Genomic DNA, 26,920 nt, shown 5'->3' with positions numbered 1-26,920 from the left:
AAACATTGATCAGCTGCCTCCTGCGTGCCCCCTGCTGGAGATTGAGCCCACAACCCAGGCATGTGTCCTGACCGGGTATTGAACCTGTGACCTCTTGGTGCATGGGACGATGTTCAACCAATTGAGCCGCACCAGCCAGGACTAATTTTGTAATTCTTGTATGCTACATTTCATCTCTAGTTATCTTTTTATTTAATGTGACTGTATCTTATCTCTCCAACTAAATTAATCTGCTTCTTTGGGGGCAGAAGTGAGTTTTGTAGAATGTGGCTTAATGAACAGTGAATCTAGCTAAACCATGTGGCATCATTAAATTGATTAGTCATTAAATGAAACACATTGCAACAGGCTACCTGAAAAATTCCCATGCGTGGACAGACGTGAAGTGCCTGGCTGAGAGACAGCAATGTTAGCATGATCCAGTAAGTGGTACGCTTGGAGATCCTGGTGCATTGCCTCTAATCTCCTGAGGCAGACATTATGGCTTCAAAAAGTTAAGTAAATGGTCCAAATAGTTCAGGTGATAAGTGGAAGAATTTATAAATAAATCTATAAATTGGGATAAACAACTAGGGAAACTTGGATCAACTTGATCATTGGATTAACTGGTCTAAGATTCTTTAAATTATTTTATAATTGATAAATGATTTATTTTATAACCTGGGGTAGGAATCTGAAATTCAGGCTGTTTCTTCTGTGGAAGATGGAGGAATAGGAGATATGATCCTAGCAGGTTGTTGTAGAAATATGAATGTAATAAGCTCTCAGGTAACACAATCACATACTGGATGTGACTGAACCCTACACTCTCCTTCCTAGTTAAATAATATTCCAGAGTCATCTGAAGTATCTCCTCCTTGGTGATATCTTTTTTGCACAACAGAGACTAAGATGTATGTCAATCAAAGGCCCCACTGTACATTATGTGTACCGTCATCTACAGCACTTGGCAGGATACTTTGACGGTCGCTTGAGACCCATTTTCTCATTAGACGTAGCTCTAATGAGAAAACGGGGCCATGGCTTTTCACTGGAAGAATCCCAGCACCAAGCACTGTATCTTCCAATAACAAGCATGCAAATAAATATACGAGAGCAGAAGGGCGAAGGTCAAGAAAGGAACTCAGGCTTTCCTGCATTGCCCACTTATATTACTGCTTCCCCCCGGCAGGCTACATCTGTTTCTCGTTCGGAAACAAACCAATCAAAAGCTAAAAGGTTTTAGCCAGAAACACTGTACGTGTTTCTGTGTGTGTTTCCTAGACCAAGGACACTAATCACGTTCTTTGGATGCAAGTACATTACATAGAATATAAACTTGGTAGCTTATTTTAAAAATGATCTAATTACAGGCCTATTACTTAAGTGGATCACTCTGACTGTAACAAAGTCCCAGTGTGGGTACATATTGATATATCAATATGATATGTGTGTGTGTGTGTGTGTGTGTGTGTGTGTGTATATATATATATATATATATATATATATATATATGTAACTGGGTGAAGGTGGAATGAATATGACATAATTGTCTGTGTTTTGATTGTATGTCCCGTTTTCATGTCCATACCTTTTAACCCCAGGCTACAGTACAAATAAGAAAAGCCTTATAAAGCCCAAGAAACTAGTTACCACACCCCTGATTAAACTGTCAGGAATATGTAAATATATGCTTCCTTTATTTATATTCCAATGTTATTCATAGATGTAAACTTGGAATTTAAGGAGTTCAAAGATTCTATTGCCAGCCAAATCAATAATTGGGCTTCCTCTCCAACAAGGATACTTTATTTTTATTTTCCAAAACTTTCAGCTATTTGATTATATATATATGATATATATATATCATATATATTTGAACCCAAGACCTATAAACATAAAAATAACAAGCATATTTTGAAGTGTGGTAACTGATACTATAAATGCAGACATATAAGAAAAACAGGCAAATTTTAAATTAAAAGGAGGAGAAGTTTTAGGTGAAGGAGAGAAACAACTAAGTTATCAAAACGACAGGTTGCTTTGGCTTTTCAGATAGGAATTTGTGGGGAGAGGAAAATATATTGCTTGTTTTAAAGATGCATATTTTTATCATTTTACTTTTATTGTTAAAACAATTCTAGGGAGTGACAAAATTTAAAAGCTTACCTAGCTACAGGAATGAAAGTATAAAAAGTATCCTATAGGGGGCACTCGAGTACTATGAACTGAAGTATCTGCTTTTTCTAGTCAGATTTTGTTTAGATGGAAAGGGGTAAACCCTTGGGCACATTTTCATATTACCTTTTACATAAAGAACAAAACTGAGTAAAATAAACAAAATACTCTTTGTCATGCTTCTCCTATTCCCCCTCGAAAGACAAAGGGATATTAAAAAGTGTGATTAAAGGCATTCTGAAAGCATAAAGTTCTGATAGTGCAGACAGCTGAGTTGGTCTGCATTTTCAAAATTCCAAATAAGGTTTCTTCTACATTTTTAGTCCAGTGCCAGAGACAATTCCCAGCCTCTCTGGAGACATTTAGTTGTACAAACCAGTAAAAAGCAGAGTCGTGTGTCTCATTCTCTCTGGGTTTTAAAGCAGAATAATATGAGAAACGATTTAAATTACTTTTGAAATCATATTCCTAAGGAGTGTTTAGTCTACACTAGCAAAGAGAGGTGACAAATGATGGCGATTCCTTTGGGGGGGGGGGTGCTGGGAGTGGGGAAAGATGGGGACAAAACTAAAACTCACTCCAGTACTTGTGAGCCAGACATTTCACCTGAGTGACGCCTTAGTAGCTAAGACTAGATTTTAACCAAAACCTAAGTGGACACCGGCATTGGTACCAAATGACGTAAAAACAAACAAACAAACAAACAAACAAAGATATTAAAGAGATGCGGAAATGTTTCATTTGGGCTTTAAAACTGGATTTTAAAAAATTGCTTTTTGTTTTAATATGGTCAGTATCAGGGCAGTTTAAAAATTAACCTCTAACCCCGGCTGGTTTGGCTCAGCAGTCAGAGCATCGGCTCGTGAGTCACGGGTTTGATTCTGGTCAAGGGCACCTCTGTTGGTGGCAGTTTGTTCCCAGCCCTGGTCTGCAACCAGTCTATGTGTCTCTCTTACATTGATGTTTCTTTCTCTCTCCCTCCCTCCCACTCTATCTGAACAAAAATAAAAAAAAATATCCTTAGTGAGGATTTAAAAAAAATTAACCTCTAGCTGCCCCCCAGGATAGAGCTATGCACCCATTCAGCACATTAAATGCTGATCTCCCCACTGTGGTGCTTCTCAGCGCGATCACTTAGAGCATGTGTTTTACTTCTGTTCTTCTTCACAAAGCAAGCTTAATATGTGCCTTTGATTTCAAAACAGACATGTATGAGTGCTAAGTACTTCTCTTCATGGCCTCGTTCACCACTATCACAGTGGTAGACAATGAAGTCACTTCTAGTGCCACTTGTAAGGTCCATAACTTGAAACACCCGCACGCAGGTATGATGGAGTCCTACGGCCTGTTTGCATTATAAACCGAGAGAGCAACCCTGCTTCCCCTGTGATTAAAACTCAAAACTATTTCCTCCACAAAACTGGGTTATTTGTAATCTTTAACAATGATTTGAGAAGGATCCTAGCTTCTCGATGTGCTTTGAAAGCATGAAACTTGAAATATCAGACAATTGATAAATAAAGTTTCTTAGATTTTATAGTTATTTTGGCCAAAGATATCGGATTTTCTGGAACAGTCTCAAGCAGAAATATTCTGTCCTAATACCACATAATTACATGTATTAGTTCGTGTGTGCTACTTTTGATTTGGAAACCATGGCTGCCATAAATCTAAGGTGTGTGCAGGAGAAGAAGGCAGAGGGAACCAGCTTCAACGCCAGCTTGGAGGCTGGTCCCATGACATCGCTGAAGCTGTAATTTGCTTTCACTTGCAACTACAGTTTGGAGCATGGTTGGTTCTAGGAACTCTGCGGCCAAATTCAGTCCTGTTAATTATTTGTCCTTTAATATATTTTATTTTGCTTGAATAAAAGAGTGTGTTACTTTTTCTGATCAATTTTCACAGTGGTTAGATGTCCCTTGGTGCAAATGGCCAAACTGATTCATCTTCTAAGTTTGGGATAAAAAGTAAAGATTAGTATCAATAATCCTTTGACTGATTGTGTATATTTTCTGAATGTGGATCAATTTGTGATTTTATATATATATTTATATATATATATACACACACACACACATATATATATATATATTTATATATATATATATACACACACACATACATATATATATATTTCAAATAATTGTAATATAATTTTCAGGAAAAGTCTGATAGAAAATATAAAAATTGTTTCTTGTCATTTTCATTCACTTCTTTTTCAGAAAAAAAAAATAACAGGATGTCAAATTGGATTAAATTAGAATCGATATCCACATAAAAGTATAAAATGAATACTTCTTTTAAAAAATAAATGTATCCGATCCCAAAGAAAGACTGAATAACCAAAAATGTTCTTGTCATCCTAAGTCCAACCATACCTATTTATCCTCTTCTGTTGTGTACTTCTGAGTAACTTTGTCCCAACACTCTTTTTATTGCTGTTGTTAGGTGTCAAGACTTGCAGAACAATGTGAAGGTAGCCTTGGTAAAGTCAGTTTATGTCGCAGAATATAGCAATGGAAAGTTATAAAAGCATTTAATGGTCTCCCACCTCTAATTTAACTTTGCTTGTATTCATGCAGAATCGCACATTTTCACAAATCTTGATAAATATATCTAGGTCCAAATGTCACTATTTTTCTTCCCACAAAAAGTGGCTTGACACAAAATTAGGGCACTCTGTTCTGGACCAGAAAGCTCCTTTTGCATTTGCGTTTTTTATTGTGATTAAAAAGTGTAATTTTTATAATAGAAAACACTTTCAGAGGGCAAGAGACATTTCTTATGAGAGAAATAAATGTTCCTGCTTAGAAAAAAATAAATTATGTTTTGAAAAAGTTAGTTCTATAAGTTTTCTTTAAAGCAAACAGTTTTAAGAAATGAGTTTCTTAAAACTAAACAGTTTTAGGGCTGAGTTTGAAGACTCAGCACTAAGTGCATTCCTCTTACCACACACCTGTTCAGCACTCACTCCGTGACAGGTACCTTGTCCAAATGAAGCTGTAGACAACCTCTGAATAGCAATTCTCAGTAGGAATTACACTAGGTTTAAGGAAAGGTTTGTTTTTCTCTTCTTTCTTTCTTTTTTTTTATTTTTGCTTCTCTTTGCTGTTTTATTTTTTTAATTTGCTTAATGAGGGCCATTTTTTTTATAAAGAATAGAAAAAATAGGTAATTGCTTTTTTATAAACTCCACCATCCAAAGCAAAACAGTTTCCCCAAAGTATAAAAACTAAACTTGGCCAAAGACTCTATAGCTGCAAAGTACATCTTACATTTTAACAGTAACTGATTTTATAAAAGTATATGTAAAATGCAATTAATGTAATTTTGGTACCTCATCTTCTCACCTTTGTGTCAGTTGCTTGTACCTACTTCTATTTTTGTCATTGTGTTGTCGCATTTATTTCCGATATAGTGATGTAGTACATGGCAGAAGCACCAGGGAACAGCTGATATAGGAAAGATTCCTCAAGTTCAAAGGAAGAAGTGAAAGCCATTAATCAGTGGTATGGCAAAGTGTCTCTAGGTGTCTATTGCAGGGAAAGTCCACACAAAAAGATCACATTTGGGGGAATTAGAGATTGTGAAATGCTGAAGAGTACATAAATAATAAACTTAAGAAAAATATCATCTGGATATGAAGTAAAATTTTATTAATTTTTTTGAAGTAGAAAATTATTAAATGAAGTGGCTAAAATACTTGCCAGGGTCCCCCCAAAATCTCAAGAATAAACATAAATAAATGAATAAAAATTGAACAAGACTTTCTCAACGCCCCTTTTCATCCTTTGATTCTATGTGAATCCACAACACAGCAGAAGTCACAGGCTCTGATTAATCTGTAAGTTATCACTGACAATATTTCTGATCATTCTGAAATCTGAACATTTCTGAATTTGCTACCAAGTTCTAGATCAAAGGAGGTACGATGTATTGAGTGACTAAATGCTGGTACCAATCTTCAAGATACTTAAATATATGTTTTATGGCTTCTTATTCAACAGAAGGCTCAAGTTTCTTTACAAAGGTTTATCTGTAAAGATATCTTCCAAGAAAGATGCAGCCCTGATTTTTTCCCATGGTCTCAGCAGTGGCCTTTATATGTCATACCCGTGGTTCACAAAAAGCATGGTTCCAATGAGATTCTGGAAAGTCAGCCCATTAGTACAGAGATTACATTTGATTGTGATTGTAAGCTTTGCTAGAGCAAGGGCTGTATCTATTTTCTTCATAGTTGTTTGCACAGTGCTGAGTGCATCATATACAGCTATTGAGTGAATGAACAAATTCAAACCCCCTGGGCTACCACCCCTCCGAGCTATGAAAAGTCTAAATTATCAGGAAAGTTCACCACATAATAGGAAAGAGTCAGAAAACTTTATTCAAGAACTGTCTCTGACATAAAATGTGTGACCTCAGAGTAGTTACCTTTCCTGTCTTTGAGTTTTTCCACCTGTGAAATGTGGTCAATTGGATGTGTCCATGGGCTATGCATATATGCATATATGTTCTTTGGTTTGTACCTTCTGAAGACTTTTCCAAAAAACAAAATAGGATTTGTCTCTTGAGACGGTACTACTATTATGGAAGTAATTGTTGCCTGATAAGGTTGTCTAAATCAGTAAAGATTCCTCTCCTTCCTTTCCTTTCTACTGTTAAAAGTTTATCAAAGTCAAAGAAAATGTAAAGCAATCAGATCAGCATTGAGTTTTTATTTTCTATCTTTTGAAAGTTATAGCTGACTGTCAGGTCTGCATTCCGCTGTAATATGTATTCTTAAAGCACTTATAGATATTGACAGTTCATAAGCTGAGATTTATAGAAAAAAAAAACTTAATTTGTTTGAAAATAATTTTGTTTTCCAGGTTTAATTAGATAATTGCATCACTCTTTGTTTTCTTTTCAGGGCTACATACCTCCTAACACTTTGCAAATGGTGGGAATTAAAGTTGCACCAAAACCATATTTATTTCAGCTAGAGGCCCCAAATGCCTGTTGAAACAGCATGCTACCAAACAGTTATAGCACACTTTAGAAGGAAACAGTTAAAAATGTGCACTGAAATGCTACAGGTTGATCAATAAAATAAATTTAGAGGTGTTTTTCTTTTCTAATTTTTTTTTTCATAGCAGCTATGTTCAGAGTATCTTTGTTTCAATTTTAAAAGCACTCTATTGTTTCTTTAACAATTTTCAATCTCCACCCCTACCCCTTCTTTTTCATCCTGTGTCTGCTGCTGCCTGGCAACTTTTCTGTGAGGGAAGGCAGGGTAAGAAATCTAGCAGCACTTGCAATGATGGCTGCAGCAGTTCCTAGCAACCTGACTTTCAGGCCAATTCTCCTTGACCACATCGCTTCCATGAGACATGCTGTCAGTCTTGCTTTGTTTAGACACACCTTCCTCCTAACAAGATTTTCAGGTGTGTAGTGGATGAATTGTTACTGTTTAAGGTAAAAAAAAATTTAAAAAAAAGGCAACAGCACAAGAAAGTAAGTTAGCAGAAATAAAATCTTATGTTTGATCACATGTACATGAAGTGTGGCTCTAAATGGGAAGTATAAGATTACCTCTGGCTAATAATTAATATTCTCATGTTGTTTTAGACCAGAAAGTAAGAATGATTGGTTCTACTTTGTTTAATTTATCTCAGTAAGAGTTCATAACATCCTATAGTTTGATGAATTAATTTATTTAACTTGTCACTGTTAATAACTCTGATTAGAATGAAGAGATTATAATGGGCCATAGGAATAAACAGGATTTGAACAGTAACTCTAGCTATTCTGTTTTCATTAATAAATCACTTAATTACTTTTATTTTTTTATTAAAACATATATAATGAAAAGTAAGAATATTTCATTAAAAGTATACTTATGCTTTCCCTTTTATTAATAATCTATTAAAACTGATGGTCATTCAAAACCTAGAAATAAATTATTTAATTTTGAAACTCAAATTTGACCTATACCTTTACCAACCTCATTGATTATCACAAAATAAATGATTTCTTATGATGTTGTTTTACCAGAAAGTCTATTTTAACACTGGCTTTATTTTAGTTTTGGAGCCAATATACATCTATTAAGTTTAATAATTAATCTGTTTTTTATGTATTCTTATAGCTTTGTGGTATGAACCAATATTCTTATAATTTTTGTCTCAAATACCTACTCGATGTGCATTTATTTTTATTTTATTTTTAAAAATTTTTTTAATTATTTTTTTAGAGAGAAAGGGAGAGAGAGATAAAACATGAATGTGAGAGAGAAACATTGATCGTCTGCCTCCTGTACACCCTCTACTAAGGATTGCGCTGCAACCGGACATGTGCCCTGACTCGGAATTGAACTGGGATCTCTCAGTCCCTGGGTCAATACTCAATCCACTGAGCCACAGGGGCCAGGCTAGACATGCATTTAAATGCATATGTTGCCCTGGCTGGTTTGGCTCAGTGGTTGGAGCGTCGGCCTGTGGACCAGAGAGTCCCGGGTTCGGTTCCTGCTAGGGGCACGTACCTAAATAAATAAATAAATGAATAAATAAATACATACATACATACATATGTTATGTCTAGTTGACCACTGATACATTCCTAAACATCCATTCTTCCACTAAATTGTTGTAGACAGTTTTTATACCCTTTAGGACTTTGTTAATAACATCTATTCACATTCCTAAAATAAGTCCTAAATTATAATTTGTAGATAGAATTGAGAATCATTCACAGTTGATATTAAGTAGTTCTCATCATTCCTTTTCAAGTTTCCACAATTGCTACCACTATGCTACACCACCATCTTTAGTTCTGTGTCATTCACATAGGTGATTTGATTAATAATTACTAAAAAGGAATTTATTATTATTATTATTATTATTTGCTTTATATTCTGATCCTATTGTGGGGACAATGCACCCTTGACTTCCATTCAGGAGAGTTAAAAAGTCAACTGAGCCCTGGCCAGTTTGGCTCAGCGGTTAGTGCATTTGCCCACGGACCAGAGAGTCCCGGGTTTGGTTCCTGCTAAAGGCATGTACCTCGGTTGCTGTTTGTCCTAGACCCTGGTTGGGGTCATGTGGGTCGCAACCCACATGAGAGATGTTTCTCTCTCACATTGATGTTTCTCTCTCTCTCTTCCTCCCTCTCTCCCTCCCACTCTATCTGAAGATAAATGTAAAAATAAAAATAAAAAAATCAACTGGATAACCTAAAATAGGTCATATGGTTTTCACTCTAATTCATTTAATAGGTTGATTATTAGAACGCACTACATATTTAGAAGGTAGCCTATTTAGAATATGCATTAGAATATAGAATCTGATGGATATTTACTTCTCTGGTTAACTTTCCCAGCTTTTCCCTTTTAAGAGATGACAGTAGAATCTAGGGCTGCTATGTATATTGCAGATGTGAAACTCATTGATTTTCAGTTGTGGTACTTTGGTTCTCAGTAAGAGTCTTTGCTTGGTTGTACTGTTCCTAACTGCTGTTCTCTACCTTGCAATTTTTTAGATGTGTGGGATAGTGATTGGTGGTAATAGTGCAGGAGAAGAAAAAATCTGATGTCCTTAGCATGGTTTGTGAGCACTCCTCATTTTATTGCCAAGACTTAAGTGCATTTGGATTACCTAATAGCTGTCCTCCTAGTAGACTGAATAGGATCATATCAGAAAGACACCTACTTACTTTGTCCTGAAGAAAGGATAAGTATTTCATAGAATGCAGAGGTCCGTGGACTGTTGAGAAATAAATATTTATTACTTTGAGTATCATTCAAAATTTACTCTTCATTTCCCCTCCTCACATTCTTTGAACTCTGCCACTCATTCCAGAGTTTGTGAATTTTCAGTTTGAATAAAATAGGAAAACAAAACAAAGCAAAGAAAAAACACCACCTCTCTATGTTTTCTATTAGTTACATTTTAATAAAATAATAAAAATAACTAGGTTATTTGATATGTATGACAACTTTAGAAGGAAGAAGAGCATATCTTTCTAAATGTGAAATGAGTCATCTTTTATTTATTTATTTTTTTTTTTTAATCCTCATTCGAGGACATTTTTCCATTTTTTGTACAGACAGAGTGAGAGGGAGAGAGAGGAAGAGAGAGAGAGGGAAACATCGATGTGAAAGGGACACATCGAGTGGCTGCCACCCGCACGACCAACCAGGGCCGGGGACAAACTGCAACCGAGGTACATGCCCTTAGCGGGAACCAAACCCGGGTCTCTCCGGACCGCAGGCGGACGCTCCAACCGCTGAGCCAAACCGGCCAGGGCTCATCTTTTAGATACTAAATGATTTGATTTATAAGGGAAAATAAACTTGAAAATTTTAAATATGGGAAATTGGCATAAAAGACATTTTCTAATCACAGAGTAAGTGTGAAATGGTGCATTTCACAGATTCTTAGCAATGTCCCTTAGAGTCATGTCTGTGTTCTTTGAACCAGTCTCATTTTAATGGCTTCTAAGGAGCATCCAAAGATGTTTTTGGATAATTTTACTCATAACAGCTAGCTCACAGTGCTGGTATTCTAACTCTCAACCAGTAAACTAACTGAAGTGTTTAAAGTATCTTCTCTTTGCTTTTCAATCTTCCTGTTGTCTAGTTATGTTCTTTTCTTATAATGTTCCCTTATACACATCTCAGGTTTTAAAATGTTAAATACAAAACATTTTTCAGCCTTGTTCTCGGACAAAGATTATTGATGTTAGATTACAAGGGAAAAGCAAGCCTTCGACTCTTAAGATTTCCAAGTTTTAATTCCTTAGCCATTTTTGAATGGCTAACTAAATTTTAGGTACTTGGGTGATCATATTCAAGAACGTAAATGATCATTCAAACTACTTCATTTTTTTTTTTTTTTTTAATTCCACTGATTCATTTTGGTGGATCAGATGGTTCAGGAAAGTTTTTAAATCAGCACTGTACTATGTGAGAAAACAAATCAAACAAAACAACAACATTAAAAAAAAAATCCTCAAAAACACGTTGACAATGGTTCTAGCTACCATTTTAAAGAGAGAAATCCACTGCAAAACAAACTGCCAATTTCTTGCTCTGTGGTTCTCTGCTTAGGGATCTCTTTCTATTTGTGCGTCCTTATTATGCAATGGATAATGACTTTGGGGGGTTGTTTTGTTTTTTGGGTTCTGCTGAGTCACTAAATTTTGCATCTTTGTCCCCAGGTGCTACTCAGCATAAAAGTTAAAACTGCAATTCAGAAAGCGTGGCATTTGTGTGTCAGGAGGTGGAAACCATTTCCCTAAGAGCTCAGTTACTTGGCTTGCTCTCCCTTCCTGGGAAGGAAGCTTCCAGGGAAGAAGGGATCAAAACTGCTTGGCCCAGCGAGAGAAGCATCCCGGCGCTGTAGCTGATAATTTCCAGTTGGCTGTTAAATGCGGAGCTTCCTGGGAGTCTGGCTGGCTCAGCCCAATGCAGAAGTCTCCCCCTTCTCAATAGACCCAAATCCCTACAGAACCAGCCTGGAGTTACTTTCCCTTCAAGGAGACCGACATAATTGTGATTTGTGGCGCTCTCCGTTCGCGGTGGTATTTTCCTGTTGTGTTAAACGCCTCTTACTAAGTAATAGACGTGATTGATGTGGACGACGCAGGGGTGTGTGGCGGGCTCGGTGATTAATCAGTGAATTCCCATCCGCTGGCATCTCACTGCCCCTCTTGCGTGATGTAAGATCAGACGTACCCTGCATTGAAAAGTCAGGACACACGAGCGGCTGCTCGCGCTCACACGCACTCTCTCCCCCACGCGCGCATCCGTGCACCTTCCACATCCTGCTCCAGGCAGGAGAAGGCGGACTGGCTGGGCTCATTGAGCTGAAGAATTTCCAGTGACATTTGTAAATGACGCGGCTCTATTCCGGGCTCCGAGCCGCCGCCGCCGCCGCCGGGCCGAGGGTGCCGCCGAGCCGTCTCCAGCGCAGGCTTCCTCGCCGGGCAACCGCAATGTCCGAGTTTCTCCTCGCCGTCCTCACGCTCTCGGGATTATTGCCGATCGCCAAGGTGCTGACGGTGGGAGCCGACCGAGGTAAGGAGACCCCCCCTCCCCTTTCTTCCTCGGCTTCCCTGCTGGAAGATGCTTGCAGACAGATAAGTGAGTGTGAAACTTAGTCCTTGCGGCCCCGCTCCCCGATCCGGTTGGCCACTGTGCGCTGGCCTCCAGGAGGGTGAGGGGTGCAGTGGCAGAATTCGGAACCGGGTGCCAGAGTCTCCGGCTCGCCCACAGCTGTCTCCTTTGGCCGGTTCCCGGTCCTGATTTGGGCCCCCCGGGGGCGTCGGGACTTGCTGCGCACTTCTGCCCGTGCATCCCAAGCGCTGCAGATGTTGGAATAAGAATTCGCTTTTCCAACACTTCCCTCCGCGCTGAGTCTGGGGCTTCGAGCTCCTGCGGGCTCCGGATTCTCTGTGTTAGGTGTGTGCTCGCCCAACTTAGCTCCTAGGTTAACTTGCTCACCTGCTGGGTCTGTGCAGAGGCGAAAGCGCCCACCCAGGCCCCTTGCGTTCATGTAACCCCTTCCTGGGGAGGATCGGCGAGATTCCTGTCAGTAGCTGAGAGGATAAGGCTTTCTGGTAGCTTTTGGACGCAGGCATCTACTTGAACGTGACTTTTCGGTTTGTTTGTTTGTTTGTTTATTTTTTGATTCCGAAGGTGTGTGACACAGCTCATGGTACCTGGAGATGACAACCCACCACTGGCGTTTGCCCTTGTTTTTTTCTCCAAGTAAGAGCTGGTGAATGGTAGAAGTTTCAACGAGAATGTGTATGGGGAGCAGAGGAGAGAGGAGATGGGGGTTATATGAAACCTGAATTCTGTAAACTTTGGATCTGGAAATCCAGGAATTCCTGTGCAAGTTTGATGATCTTTGAGAACAGTTGCACAGGTGAACAACAAAGAAACAAAACAGTGAACGGATATCTGGGCAGCTGGCATTAGCATAGTAAACTGCTTAAAGTAAAATCACTATCATAGATCTCAGTTTCTTTTTATCATGAGTTCATATTGACTGATATATTTCAGCTTGTTTGGGAGGTGGAGGTCAGTTACTAAAAAGAGAAGTAAGAAAGATCAGAATGACACCTGGATCCCAATGCCAAGCAAAGAGGCAAAATATTGCCATGTAAGATTTAATGACTGTGTTTATATAAAGCGAATTATGAATTGACCAAAAAATTATTGCTTCATCATGGGAAAAGACAGAGGAATGAACTGTAGTGTTTCTAACCAACTTGCTGTTGGCCACCAGATTATATTCTTTGTAATGTACCCACTCAGGTCATTTCCTTTACTGATATGAGTTCCTTCAGACATTTACTGAGATATTTTAAACACATCATTGTCATCTAACTGTGTAGCTTCAAAACTTGCCTTGAAGTTGGTGTTGAATAGTTGAAAACTACATCGATAAAATGGAAGCACATAGCTTTAACTTGAGATGATGTTTTGATCTGGAACAATCAGCTTTCAACCATTCTTAGGAAGAATGTTTGAAGTTGGACTAGAGCAGGTGAACACAATAAAGCTCTGCAGCCCTGTGTGCTACCAAATAATGGCACTGGCAGACTGCTGTTGGGCTCTTTCTGATTGAGTCCCCAATCTCCAGAAATTGACCTCATCTAGATCCAAGTCCTCAGTTCTTTCCTGTGTGTTTAGGAGGGATAGAGCAGTTGTTACAATGATTGGAATGGATACCTGATGAGAATTTTAAATATAATGAAAAGATAGACATATAGTCCCCCAACCTTCTTCTGAGATAGAAAACTAAGTAACAAAAGGGATTGCAATTTAGTGCCCAATTTAGTTCCATGAGGGAGAGGGACATCTAATATGTAAGCAGGGCACATGGAAAAGGACTGTTACTTACTCCTTGAACTGAAATAGTATCAGGTTGTATCACGCTGTCTGCATAAGAAGTACTATATCAGATAATACAAGTAAAAATAGTTGTAGACCAGTACTTTACCATATATATATGTATGTATATATATATATGTATATATGTGTGTGTATAAATATATATATATATTTTTTTAACACAACTTTCAAAGTGTTTAAAAAGAGAGAGAGAGAGTACGCTAAAATTGTCACAGTTACCCAAAGTGAAAAGGATGAGTCCCGTTTGGACAAAAGGAAAAAAATTACTGAGAAATTTTGTTGAAAGTTAGAAAAAAAGTGCTGCTGCATTATGACAAACTTCCTCATGAAATGCTGAAACAGGTATAGGAATGTAAATTCAAGAAGGAGGTTAATGAGAGTGGCTTTTGCAGAGGCTTATGCCAATTGTACTGAAGAATAAAACAGGCATGTGAATTACACAGGTGTGTTTTCTGGGGCAAGAGTTAGAGCTTCATGCTAGAAAATGAGAAATTACTTTCAGGTTCTCCAAATACATATTGGGTAATGGGTAGCTTCTTAGCTGTATGGACGAACTAGAAATGATTGTACTACTTTCTACCTGTGTTCCTCTTTCCTATGTAAGTTTTTGAGTATAAATTCAGACTTTTTAAAACAGCAAAATACTTTAACTTGCATGCTTCTATTCAGTTTATACCCATCCATTTGTCCTTTAATTCCATATTGTTAATTTTCTTAATTTACATTGATTTTCATACAGGGTTAAGCTGATGTACATGTCAGTTCTTATTAGATTTCATCCCATCTGCAAAAGGAAACATTTTTCTAACTCTTACCAGCAAAATGTGGAGGATGAATCTTGTTCACTTAGGATCAACCAATGTGTCATACAACAATGTCATGTCATATCAGAGCATGGCTTGATAAGGAGTAAGACTTAAAAAGAGGTATATTTTAAATTGTTAAATTTTCTGAAAAAGGGGGGCAAGCTGTTGAGGAACCTGGAACTAGTGTTTTAAATTATTGTCTTACAAGGTGTGGAAACATTTTCAAGTAATTAAAGTGCATGCTGTTGTAATCATTTAAATGTGTAAGTCTATAAAATCGTCTACAAATGTCAATCAGGTATATGTCAAAATTTTAATAGTTCTCCCTTCAAAGAAATTTGAACTCAATCCTTGTCTCTTTATATCCAGAAATATAAAAGTTTTGTTTTGAAGAGATGACTGTAATCTTTGAGATCTCTTCTCTCTCTTTCTCTCAAGTTGAAATTGGTAAGAAGGAAATGAGACAATGAGAAAGAAAGAAAAAAAATTGATGTGCTAAAACAAGAGAAAAGAATGTGAATTGCATAAACAGAATAAAGGAAAGAAAGATGAGTCGGGAGAAAGCCAAATGATTTTAGGAAAAGGCTGAATTCAAATGACTGTTTCTTAAAGAAGAGATTGAATTATCCTTAGACAAAATGATAGTGTCTTAAAATAAATAATTTCTTCTGATTCCATAATAAATGTCTTATGAAAATGTTTGCAATATAAAAATAATTTGAAGAAACTTCTGTCAATGTGAGGCTGGATATAATTAAGCTCTAAGTATAAAGAGTTGTAAAAATATTGCAAAAAACTTAAATGTTAACTATGTTAGAATTATTAAGATCGAAGTGATTTTTTTAATTGGATGAAAAAAGTCTTAGGATGGGGGATGAATGATATTGTTAATATATTCTTAAAAAATTTTTTTTACTGTTGAAATTATTACAGACATCTCCCTTTTTTCCCCATTGATGCCCCCTTCTGGCTCCCACCCCCTATAGTTAATATATTCTTAAGAATAAGATGATACCTGCCGTTCACAGTGGAGACATGCAGAGACTTTGAGTTTGCAAGTGTCTTGGATTCAGGACATTAGTTTTTCGCAACTTGCCTTGTCAATTTCTTTTCAGAGCTTAGGGTGTACAATAAAGATAAGCTTCATTTAACCTCACACCTGTCAGAATGGTTATCATCAAGACATCAACAAACAAATGTTGGCCAGGATGTGGAGAAAGGGGAACCCTTGTGCACTGTTGGTGGGAATGCAGATTGGTGCGACCACTGTGGAAGGCAGTATGGAGTTACCTCAAAAATTAAAAATGGAACTGCCTTGTGACCCACCAATTGCACTTCTGGGAATGTATCTGAAGAAACACAAAGCACAAATTCAAAAGAATATATGTGTCCCTATGTTCAGCATTATTTACAGTAGCCAAAATTTAGAAACAGCCCAAGCACCCATCAGTAGATGAATGGCTAAAAAAAGCTATGGTACATTTACACAATGGAATACTACTTGGCTGAAAAAAGAAGGAAATCTTACTTTTTGTGACAGCATGGATAGACCTGGAGAGTATTAAGCTAGGTGAAATAAGCCAGTCAGAGAAAGATAAGTACCATATGATTTCACTCACATGTGGAATCTAATGAATAGACTAAGCTAATAAGCAAAATAGAAATAGACTCATAGATACAGAGAACAGGCTGACAGCTGTCAGAGAGGAGGGGTTTGGGAGACTGGAGGAAAATATGAAAGGATTAAACGAAACAAAACAACAACAACAAAAAACAAACTCATAGACACAGACAACAGTATAGTGATTACTAGAGGGAAGTGGGAGTTGGGGCTGTAGAAGAAGTTATAATGGGGATAAATGGTAATGGAAGGACTTTACTTGGGGTTGTGAACACACATTGCAATATACAGATGATGTATTATAGAATTGTACACCTGAAATCTATATAATTTTATTAACCAATGTTATCCCAATAAATTCAATTAAAAATAAATAAAAGTCACCTGGACTAAACATGATTTGGTCTTCTACAAGGGTAATGATGGTGATACACACACACACACACACACACACACACACACACATCTTTCCTTCTTTCTTATATTACTATGATCTAGATTTTTTTCATGACTGTGCTATTAATTTTCACATTTGTTATAAAACGTGCCTTCCCATTTCTTTAATTTCTTCCTAGATATAGATAGGGATTCTGCATAGTAAAAAGTACCAACCAGATGTATTGCTTGATTTCTCTATCTTCTGTGTTGGTCTGTCAAAACAATGCTTGCACCAAGGAAATGTGTCTTCATTCTAGATAGATTCATTCAAGAAAGTAGAATTAATACTGAAAGTAGAACTTGTTTGTATGACCGTGATGTCATTAGTTAAACTAATTTACTAGTAAATGGAGCCAACCTAGCATACTGCCTGTATCTGTTTATATAACACACACACACACACACACACACACACACACACATAATCTCAAAAAATGGCTTCCTCAGCACAAACATCTATACAAACACCACTTTAGCCAGAAAATTAGAAATATATTTTCTCAATATAACATTTGTTTTTCAAAATTTAAAACAATACGTCTATTTTGGTGATTATTTCCTTCTTGCAAAACAAATTACAAAATGAAGAAACTTTCAAGAGTTATTTTTCAACTCCCAGCATGCACTATTCTGTTGAATGAATTTTCATATAATAAATGTTTTGTTGTAACAGAATCAGGTAGTGGAAGAAATCGATGTCAAAATGCCTTTGTGTCTGAAATGCCAGTAAATAAAATGCACAAATGCTTATAATTTGAAACAATGTTTTTAGTAGCTAGAATGCTGAAGCAAAAGGTTGAGAACTTTTATAATCAGTTAATCAGAATGTATATTGGACTAAACTTCTATCAGGAAATAGTCATGGTTACTATAGGTAGTTCAAAAATTTGTCTTACATTCTCTGAAGAAATCTAGTCCGGCATATTTATCTAAGAATAATGACAAAAAACTACCTTGATGTACAGATAGGACAAACAACAAGATTTTGTGTTTTTGCCTGTTTGGAATTTTGGTAGGGAAGGAAGGACAAAATTAATCTAACCAATCAAACAGAAAAGAGTCCTGATGTTTGTTATCCTCTGTGGAGTTGCTTTACATTCTCATATGGATTGTTAGTCTCCATATTTAACCTACACAACAACCCATTAACTAGAGGCATAGGAATAAAATTGCAACATAGCAATCACAAATCTTATAGTCTCCAGCCCTTGGGGACGTTCTCCTGTTGTTCTATTTTGGAAAGAGATATTTAAAGCTTGTTAGTTCCTTGAAAAAAGAAGTTCTACTGTTTAAACATTAAATAAAAAAAGCATGAACATATCTCTAAAAGTTCATTTGAATTTTTAAAAAGTTACTTTTTGGACTAATTTACATGTGTGCCAGTGAATATATTCACCTCACTTGCTTTTGAAAAGCATCATGCTTGCCATAATATTTAATCACCATTCTCACTCTTCTGTGATTTCTCACTTGAATAAATGTTAATCTCTCTAAGTACCTCTGAACCCTCTACATTATACAAAGAGGAATGAAGTGGTTAGATTTGCAGAACAAGTAAGTTTAGACCTTCAAATGTATATTTATTTTTTATTGGAAGTTTTTCTACTATAAGCTACTGTCACAATTTTAGATCTATATTTTCTCTTCATAAATGATTTGGTGGCCTCCCTTCCCCCCTGGCATAACTATAAGGCCAAGTTAGAAAATATGTTTTATTTATTACTCTGTTCTGAATTCAATGATACCAAAATATAGTTTTTCTCTCTCCATCCTATTGATTTAGGCCATCTCTGTAGAGACCCAATTATTCTGACTGAGCTTCCAGACTGAAATAACTGATGAAACTGAATAGTAACTGAAGGAAAATCTAACTATTAGCTAGTAGCCAGATAGAGCTGGTAAAACAGTTAAACTGATCTTTCTTTAAAAAAGCCAGTAGCTGACTTTTATGGAAAATAACAGTAACGATATATTTCCCTGAAAGATTTATGTGTAGTGCTTTTATCTATACTTTGTAGAGTAAATCATGTATTCCTTTGCCATTGTGTCTATAATAACAGGCAAATTAAATATATTTGGTAGAAACTATATACTGATATCATGGAACAGCATAAGAGTTTAAAATCTTATTAGAATATAAATACAGCTCTGGCTGGTGTAGCTCAGTTGGTCGGGCATCCTCCTATAGACCAAAAGGTTGCTGGTTTGATTCCCACTCAGGGCACATGCCTGGTTTGGGCTCCATTCCCAGTATGGCACTTGCAGGGGGAAACTGATTGATGTTTAATTGATGTTTCGCTCTCACATTGATGTTTCCCTCTCTCTTTCCCTATCTCTTCCTCTCTCTCTAAAAATCAATACAAATATTTTTTAAAAGAATGTGAACACATACATGCTCTGAATTTATTCAGCTCAAAGATTACTGATTACTTTATTGGAATTAATTAAAAGTTATTGTTTTTTCATTTTATAAAATATTTTAAAAAGGTAAAACACATTCCAAAATGATGTTTCAAAGTGAAGACAATCTTTCATTACTTGATAGACAGTGGAAATCATTTCAGTGATAACATAGACAAAAGGATTTAGTGTGCTTTTAAACATGACCATAACAACTTTCTCATGTGATTGCATTAACTTAGTTTCAGCCTGCAATTAGATGTAGTATTATAGTCTTTAAAACATGCAGTGCTATTATTAAATAAATGGTCCACTCATTTATTGCTGATTTCCCAGTAGGTCAGATTCTTGTATTATCAATGCAAAAGGCTAATGCTTTGGTTGGTAATGATTGTGTTACTTATATTGTTCAATGACTTGGCCACTTATATTTGTTGAATAATGATATATTACCTACATTTGGGGTATCTCAAATATTCCAAAATAGTTGTAAATATATAGCACTTTTTAAAAGTATCTTTACTATAGAAATAATGAAAATACTTTTAATTAATATATTCTTACTGTAGAGTCATCTGTTTAATCTTATTTTGCTCATAAATAAGATTGGATATAGTCACATATATATATGAAAGTTTCCACATACATGTGAATATTATAACTATGTCTTTTATAGAAAAAGGAGTTGAGAAAGTACCTTTTCATATGAGATTCCTTCTAATTTTGTGAAAAAAAAGAAAAAACTAAAAAAAAAAAAACCCACACACAAAAAAACAAAGCTTCTTGAAGAAGATAGAGCACGTGGCCTTGCTAAGATACTGGCATGACATGTTGTCTCACAACACATTCTTGTTAACAGCCAGACATCTCTTCCGGAGTTGCATGCACCTCATTGTCCTGGCTGGCTTAGACTTCAGACCAAAGCCGGGTATTGTTGAAATGCGACCTCATTTTAGTAGAAAGAATATGTTTCTTCTTTAGGTAAGATCAAGGTACCACAGATCATCTCTTGTCTTATTCTTACAATCAATAGGACATTTCTTCCTAACTTTTCCACATTGCATTGACATCTTCAAGACTTCCAAGACAGCTTAACTTTAGAAATACGAATACATAATTCCCTAAGAATTTTTCTACCGCTGAGTTTTTCTTTAATGACAGTTTGTCATCTTAGCCTTTTCTTCTTCAAATGAGAGAAAGGAAACTAAAAATAGGAGAGAGGAGAGAGAAGTAAAACTTGGTTGTGGTTGCTTGCTTTGACGGTTCCTAAAGTTTTTAAGATGCTTGTGAAAAAAAGCAAAACTGTAAGTATAAGACTAATAACAGAAATGAGTTTAGAAAGATCTGTTTTCTTTAGAAATTAGGACGTATATGGAGAGGAAGGACAAAATGCTAAGAGAGAGAAGAGTCACAGTAAGAATTTATTGAAACTTCAATCCAAACAGATGCAGTAACTGAGGCAATTAGGAAAACTCAAACTTTTGCTAAAATAGAAATTCTGGAGATTTAAAAAATATTTAGTTTTTAGATTATCTAAGACCTTGTATACATTTTCTGAAGCTTTCAATGGTATATTTTAATATTAAAATAGCAAATATGCTTCATTAAAATAATTTACTTTAGTCAACTATTAATTTTTAAGGCATTTTAAAATAATTAAGCTCTGAAAGTATAGTGATAATGATGTTAGCTCATTGGTGAGATTTTTTGCCTTATCAAGTGAAAGTATTACAGATCATGTCTAATGGGAATCATATTTCTGAGATTTTCATTAAGAAAACTAAGCTGTTGATCAAAATAGATCCAGAGTCATGGAAGTAGGGAACAGACTGACAAACCTCCAGGGAAGGAGAGTGGGGGTGGGTGGGAAGCGATAAACCAAAGACCTTATATGCATATATGCGCAACCAATGGACACAGACACTAGGTTGGGGAAAGCAGGGGGTCAGTGGAGAAAAAGGGGGACATCTGTAATACTTTCAACAATAAAAAAATAAAAAAAGCAATATATTTTACACTGTTTCACAAATAGATCAAAAACATTTCATGATGCAGAACTATTATTAAGACATAACTTTTTCTGTGTATCTATGTATCTATGTTATCTATCTGTATCCTCTACTCATTTAGTGGTACTTAAAGTATGTCTTAGTTGACATATAAAATATTTATAATAATTTTCCTTTTTTTTACCCAGAAGTATCTAAACTCTCAACTATAAAATTTGATATATAAAAGAAAGGTTTTTTTCTTGAACAAGGATGTATGGTTGTCGACAATAACCACTCTGACCCTACCAGAAACCTGGAAGAATGTCTGAAAACATATGTTTGTGTGTGGATGAAATAAATTTTATTGATAATAGTCAAAGCAATTAATGAGGGACAAATTGAGCTCTGGGTTGCAGAATTATTAGAGTTTATCTTTACATGAAAAAAACAAAAACCTTCCCATTTAGCAATAGAACATAAGTTCCTGTAAAGCGATTTTATGAATACATTCATATAGTCATTAAGTAGAATATTTTTAAACAAGGAAACAGAAAAACATTGCTTTTGTTGGGCCAATTATTAAATAGTTTTAGGCTACCATTTTATACAAAATAAAAGGTGATGTACTGTGATAAATATGAATAAAAACAAAATGTTATTAATGTAAAAAAAAAAAAGAATAAGTAAGATTTATAGATAGAGTCGCTAACTCAAAATTCAGGCCCTTCTGCTGAGTTCTTGTATTGTCATTGGAACACAAAAGCTGGCTAGTAGTTCACCAGTACCATGTAAATGACCCATAATAGTAGTGCATATGGTTCGTATTTTGGGGAAAGTATGGTGACTTTATCCAACACTAAAAGTAAAGAAAATTTTAAGCAAACATTCTGCTTCTGTCCATTTTAGGATTACATTCTATTCTATAGTTATTTCCCAAGTAGGGTGTTTTTTTCTTATTTTCACTTGCTAATTATTGTCAGATTTTGAAATTAATCCTGAGAGTGTTCAGTATCAAATTCCTAGCAGTCTTCCCACCCCCTGTTCTCTCATTGCTGGGAGAACATAAGGTTATGAAAAACATGAGCGTTTTATCTTCTGTGGATTTTCATCTGAGTACTTATGAAAACCCCACCAGAACTTCACTGAAAATGGCTCTAACCACCTCTGAAAAGAAGGACGTAGCAGTGTTCCTAATACCTTCCATGGGTACGGGGATAATGTATATGAAAACACACTACATTATATAATGTATTACATAAATACTCATTATTAGACCACTAACAATATAACTTACTAATAGCAACAGAAATCTTTTATGTTTTCAGGAGGCTTTAATTTTTTTCACAGTTTTTTCCTACTGAAATTATATGAGCTCTGAAGGACCCCCCGTGTGGTTGGCAGTCATTCATTTATTTATTCATCCATTCAACAGAGTTGGATACATATGTGTTGGGTGCTGTTGTAGGTATTGGGAATGAGGCAAGTGAGCAAGTTAGCCTGTGTAACGGGTCTGATGGTGCTTACATTTTAATGTGGATTGAGACAAACAATGAACCAAAAATGAATAAATAAACAAACCAATAAGTGGTGTTTGTGCTAAGAAGAAAGAAAAATAATGAAATGTGGTTCAGAGACGTGATCTGAGGATTGATGGTTGTAATCACACAAGGCTATTTTGAGAAGGATGACGTTTGCTGAGACAAAATGGATGAAAGAGGTCAAGCTATGAGCACTTCTGAAGGAGGAGCTTTCCATGTAAACCCCTGAGAGAAAGTTGTGAATTTATCATTCTAGAGACAGAAGAAAGGTCTGTGTGTCTGAAGTGAACTGTGTTTGGGAAAGGAAGGTGGGGAAAGCATAGTTATAGTGAAGCCAGAATTGTTCAGGTAGAACCATGCAGATCAAAGTGAAGCACTTGAATTTTGTTCTGATAACAATAGGCAGCAATTGATGTTTAACTAAAAGTGATAGGACACAACTTAATTATTTAAGAGGTCATGCTTACTGCTGAATGAAGGAGAACAAGAAGGTACACAGTGATCCAGGTAAGGGGTTATTATAATTGTCCTGGAGAGAGAAGTTGGTTTAAGGCAGAGGAGCGACTCAGATTTTTAATTTAGCAAGATTTTGTTTTTATAACAATAAATTCAGTACCATTTGATATATTAGGAGGATAAAGCATGAAATAAAGTCTCAACTTACTTTTTAAAAATGTTTTTATTGAGATTTTTTGCCTTATCAAGTGAAAAATAAGTGCTGCCATATTTACTTTTAGAGAGAGGGGAAGGGAGAGAGAGGGACAGAAACATTGATGTGAGAGAGATACATCGATTGGATGCCTCCTGCACACTCCCAACTGTGGATGGAGCCCGCAATCCAGGCCTCTGTCCTGACCAGGCATCAAACTGGAACCTCTCAGTCCATGGGATGACGCTCAATCCACTGAGCCATACCAGCCAGACAAGTCTCCGATTATTATCTTTGGAGGTTAGGGTTAACATTGTAGGTTACTTTAAAATTAATACATTCTGGTTTACAGCACCTTTGATTGATTTATATAAAACATGTTTCACAATATAAGGCATTTGTGGGGCCTGCAATGTTGTTTGCCTCTTTACTTTTTTCCTTATTTCAGAATTATTAGTACAGAATATTTCAGAATATTATTAATATTCCCTATTAACCCATAGTATGCTTACCATTTCTGCAGAATGGAATTAGTAGAGTCTGACTCACAGTATTCCTTGGGGATTTAGTTAAAATAAAACACATAACAACATTTTAATTATAGGTAAATATGGCAGCACTTATTTTTCTGTGATTTCTACCAACCTAAACCAGTACAATAGCCAAAGGAATAGGCATTGGCTTATGTGAAGACACATTGTGTGTGTGTGTGTGTGTGTGTTTTCTTGAGAAAGTCATCAGTATTTTCAAGGAAGAACTTTTTTTATTGTCCCCAAATCCTCAGAAGAATTTTTTTCTGATAGTCAAGTTTCACTTATGAATAGAAGAAATTATAAGAGAGCTGATATTGACTGTACTCATTACCATCCTCGGAAAACCAAAACAAACAAAAATGTGGAAAAGAAAGAAGTGTTGCCAAGTAATGGAGAACCTACTGAGTAAGAGTTTCTGACCTAGTGGGTATTCCTCTTGGTCAATCAGGGCCTTGGCATATTCTTCTGTATTTACGCACATTCATTGACTAAATGCTATAGAAACCACAATTTCTCTGTCGATATGAAATATAGACTGAAGGAAGAAACAACTAAACAACAAAACCCAGAACAAGCAATAAAATACTGGTGTAGTAATTGTACTACAGTGAATTTTCAGGGTAAGTTTCCTTATGGCTACAAACCAAACCCATTTGGGTCTACTGAGTTCTTGTTGGGCCTAAAAGGGAAGAGAGAGTGGGAAGAGGAGAGAGGCCCTGATGTAACAGAAATGGCAGAGCCAGAGAGTCTGTGAGGAAGAAGACAGCAATGCATGTTGCCGAGAAATCTGGTTAATATTGACTGACTGAGTTACTCGAGGTCTAAATTATTTGAGGATTATTTGGAATTTGGTTCCATTGATTTTTTTTTTTTTTTTTCATTGCTCTTTTTCTCTCTTGGCTATCTTTTCTATTATCTTCCTTGAGAAAAAGTAAAATTTAGTTTTTTTCCGAAAATATATTTTTCCTTATTGATTTTAGGGAGAGAGATAGACACATCTATGAGAGAGAACATCGATTGGCCACCTCCTGCCTACCCCCTACTGGGCATCGGCCCACAACCTGTGCATGTGCCCTGACCGGGAATCAAACGGGCAACCTCTTTGGTGTGTGGGTCAACGCTCAACCAGTGAGCCACACTGGTCAAGCTCAGTTTTAAAATTTGGTATTTAAATCTGTATTCCAAAGTACACGTTTAGCCCCCAAAATATTCTCCCTTGGTTTCTTTTTCAGCTATACAGGCTATAGAACCAAAAGTCAAAACTTTTTGGATACTATTTACTTTATACCATGAGTAGCAGCATTATGGAGGAAATACTTCACCCCATCCAGAGAAATTACCTTGAAAATGCTGCATGATCAATACAAGTAGTGTTTCAAAAGATAACCTAATCTGGTTTCCTAGTTTTCAAGCATCGTATGTCTTTAGATTTAAGATGAAGAGACATATATCAAGCTGATATTTGGTAAAAATAAAAAGAGACTTAAAGCTCAGGCATTTAAAATTTTAGAACTACTGAATAAGCTATTGAAGTTAAAGCTCTCAACCAATTTATTTATTGTATAAAGAGTTTACAAGCAGTTTAGCAGACATTTGCTTGATGCCTGTACAGAAATTGAATTTGCGTATGACTTTGAGTTCAGTCAGTTTTTCACCCATGTTGTCTAAAGCGCCTTTAATAATTTAGCTCCAAAATTTCAGTACTAAAATCAACATCATGCCTAGAAATAAGTTAAATGTGAAATAAGCACCAACATTTCATTAAATTTCAAAATGACAGAACTAAATGGAATTTGAGGCTGAAAGATTTTGCATGAATATTGAATTTGGGACTCACAGTGCGTCTGTTTGCTGTGTGCTTTAGCAGAGGGGTGCCAGAAAGTTTGCAAATAAATTAATGTGAGTCACTGAAAGCAGCAGGAAGGGGAGGGGTCACCTGTATACATGTGAGTATGAGTTGTGATTTATGTTCCCTGACCAGAACTCCGCTCACATCGCACTGAGGTCTGCTGAAGGGCCTTTTTCTCTTTCATAGGAAAAGCACTATGGAAAAAGGTTCAAAATGAGTATAAGGGAGTTATTTATATTTTAGGTAAAAGTGAAAAATAAATACTGACTACATTCTCATAATCAAAGGCATTTGAGCAGGAAATGGTGTGGCCCCCCTCGGAATAGACTTAAACCTGCTATGAAGAGCCAAGGACAACAGGCGAATAGCAGTGAAGCTGGCCAGACACCTGACAAATCTAGCAATAGCAAGAAAATCACTTAAGTCAAAAATAAACTTTCAGAGTTCGAAGCTACTGGAGTTCACCGAGATTTAGAAATGAATGCCAAAGAGGATTAGTAAAACTCTCTTCTCTTTGAAATACAACACTAAGGCCTCTACAGGCATGTCTCAAACCCACACTAGACAGTCACTCTGTAAGTGAGAATAAAGTTCATTATAGAGTAAGAATAATAGTATTTTCTTACAAAGCAGGACAACATATAAAGGAACCCAAAACAAAAATATTGCCCTTTTCCCACCCTTCTGCAGGCAAGAGGAAATGATAGGTAGCATTTTAAAAAATAATTACACTGAGGGGAATGCCTTGACCATGGCTTCTGAGCCCCCGAGACTCGGAGAAAAGGCTGCTTAGATTTCTTTGCTCATCACTTTAAGTAATGGCACTCAGACAAGTTTGACTGACCTTTAAGGAGTTTTACAAACACAAAAGCGTTCAGCACCCAGGCTGGTAAAAAAGTGCTCTGGATGACATGTGTACTAGAGAATACCCATGTTGTCGAAGAGAACAGCTGATATGGAACTGGAGCCGTCTGGCCTTGTATGAATGTGGGCTGAGGATAGTTGGGCCTTTTGGTAATTCAAGGGAGGTGTGGAATCT

At 36.3% G+C, this 26,920-nt stretch overlaps 1 protein-coding gene across 1 annotated transcript in view; it reads left to right on the top strand.

Annotated features, from left to right (window-relative positions):
• The first annotated feature begins 11,181 nt into the window (after window positions 1-11,181).
• The window catches only part of LRP1B (LDL receptor related protein 1B), a 1,816,022-nt gene continuing 1,800,283 nt past the window's right edge, over window positions 11,182-26,920 (top strand). Inside the window, exon 1 of the mRNA XM_036254023.1 lies at window positions 11,182-12,211. Coding sequence (XP_036109916.1) covers window positions 12,028-12,211 — 184 coding nt within the window. The 5' untranslated portion in view covers window positions 11,182-12,027. The remainder of the gene's footprint in view (window positions 12,212-26,920) is intronic.

Source organism: Molossus molossus, unplaced genomic scaffold, assembly GCF_014108415.1.
Source record: "Molossus molossus isolate mMolMol1 unplaced genomic scaffold, mMolMol1.p scaffold_m16_p_11, whole genome shotgun sequence".
NCBI classification, from domain to species: domain Eukaryota; kingdom Metazoa; phylum Chordata; class Mammalia; order Chiroptera; family Molossidae; genus Molossus; species Molossus molossus.
Note: the sequence above shows the minus strand (reverse complement) of the source record. Positions and strands in the feature narration are given on the sequence as shown.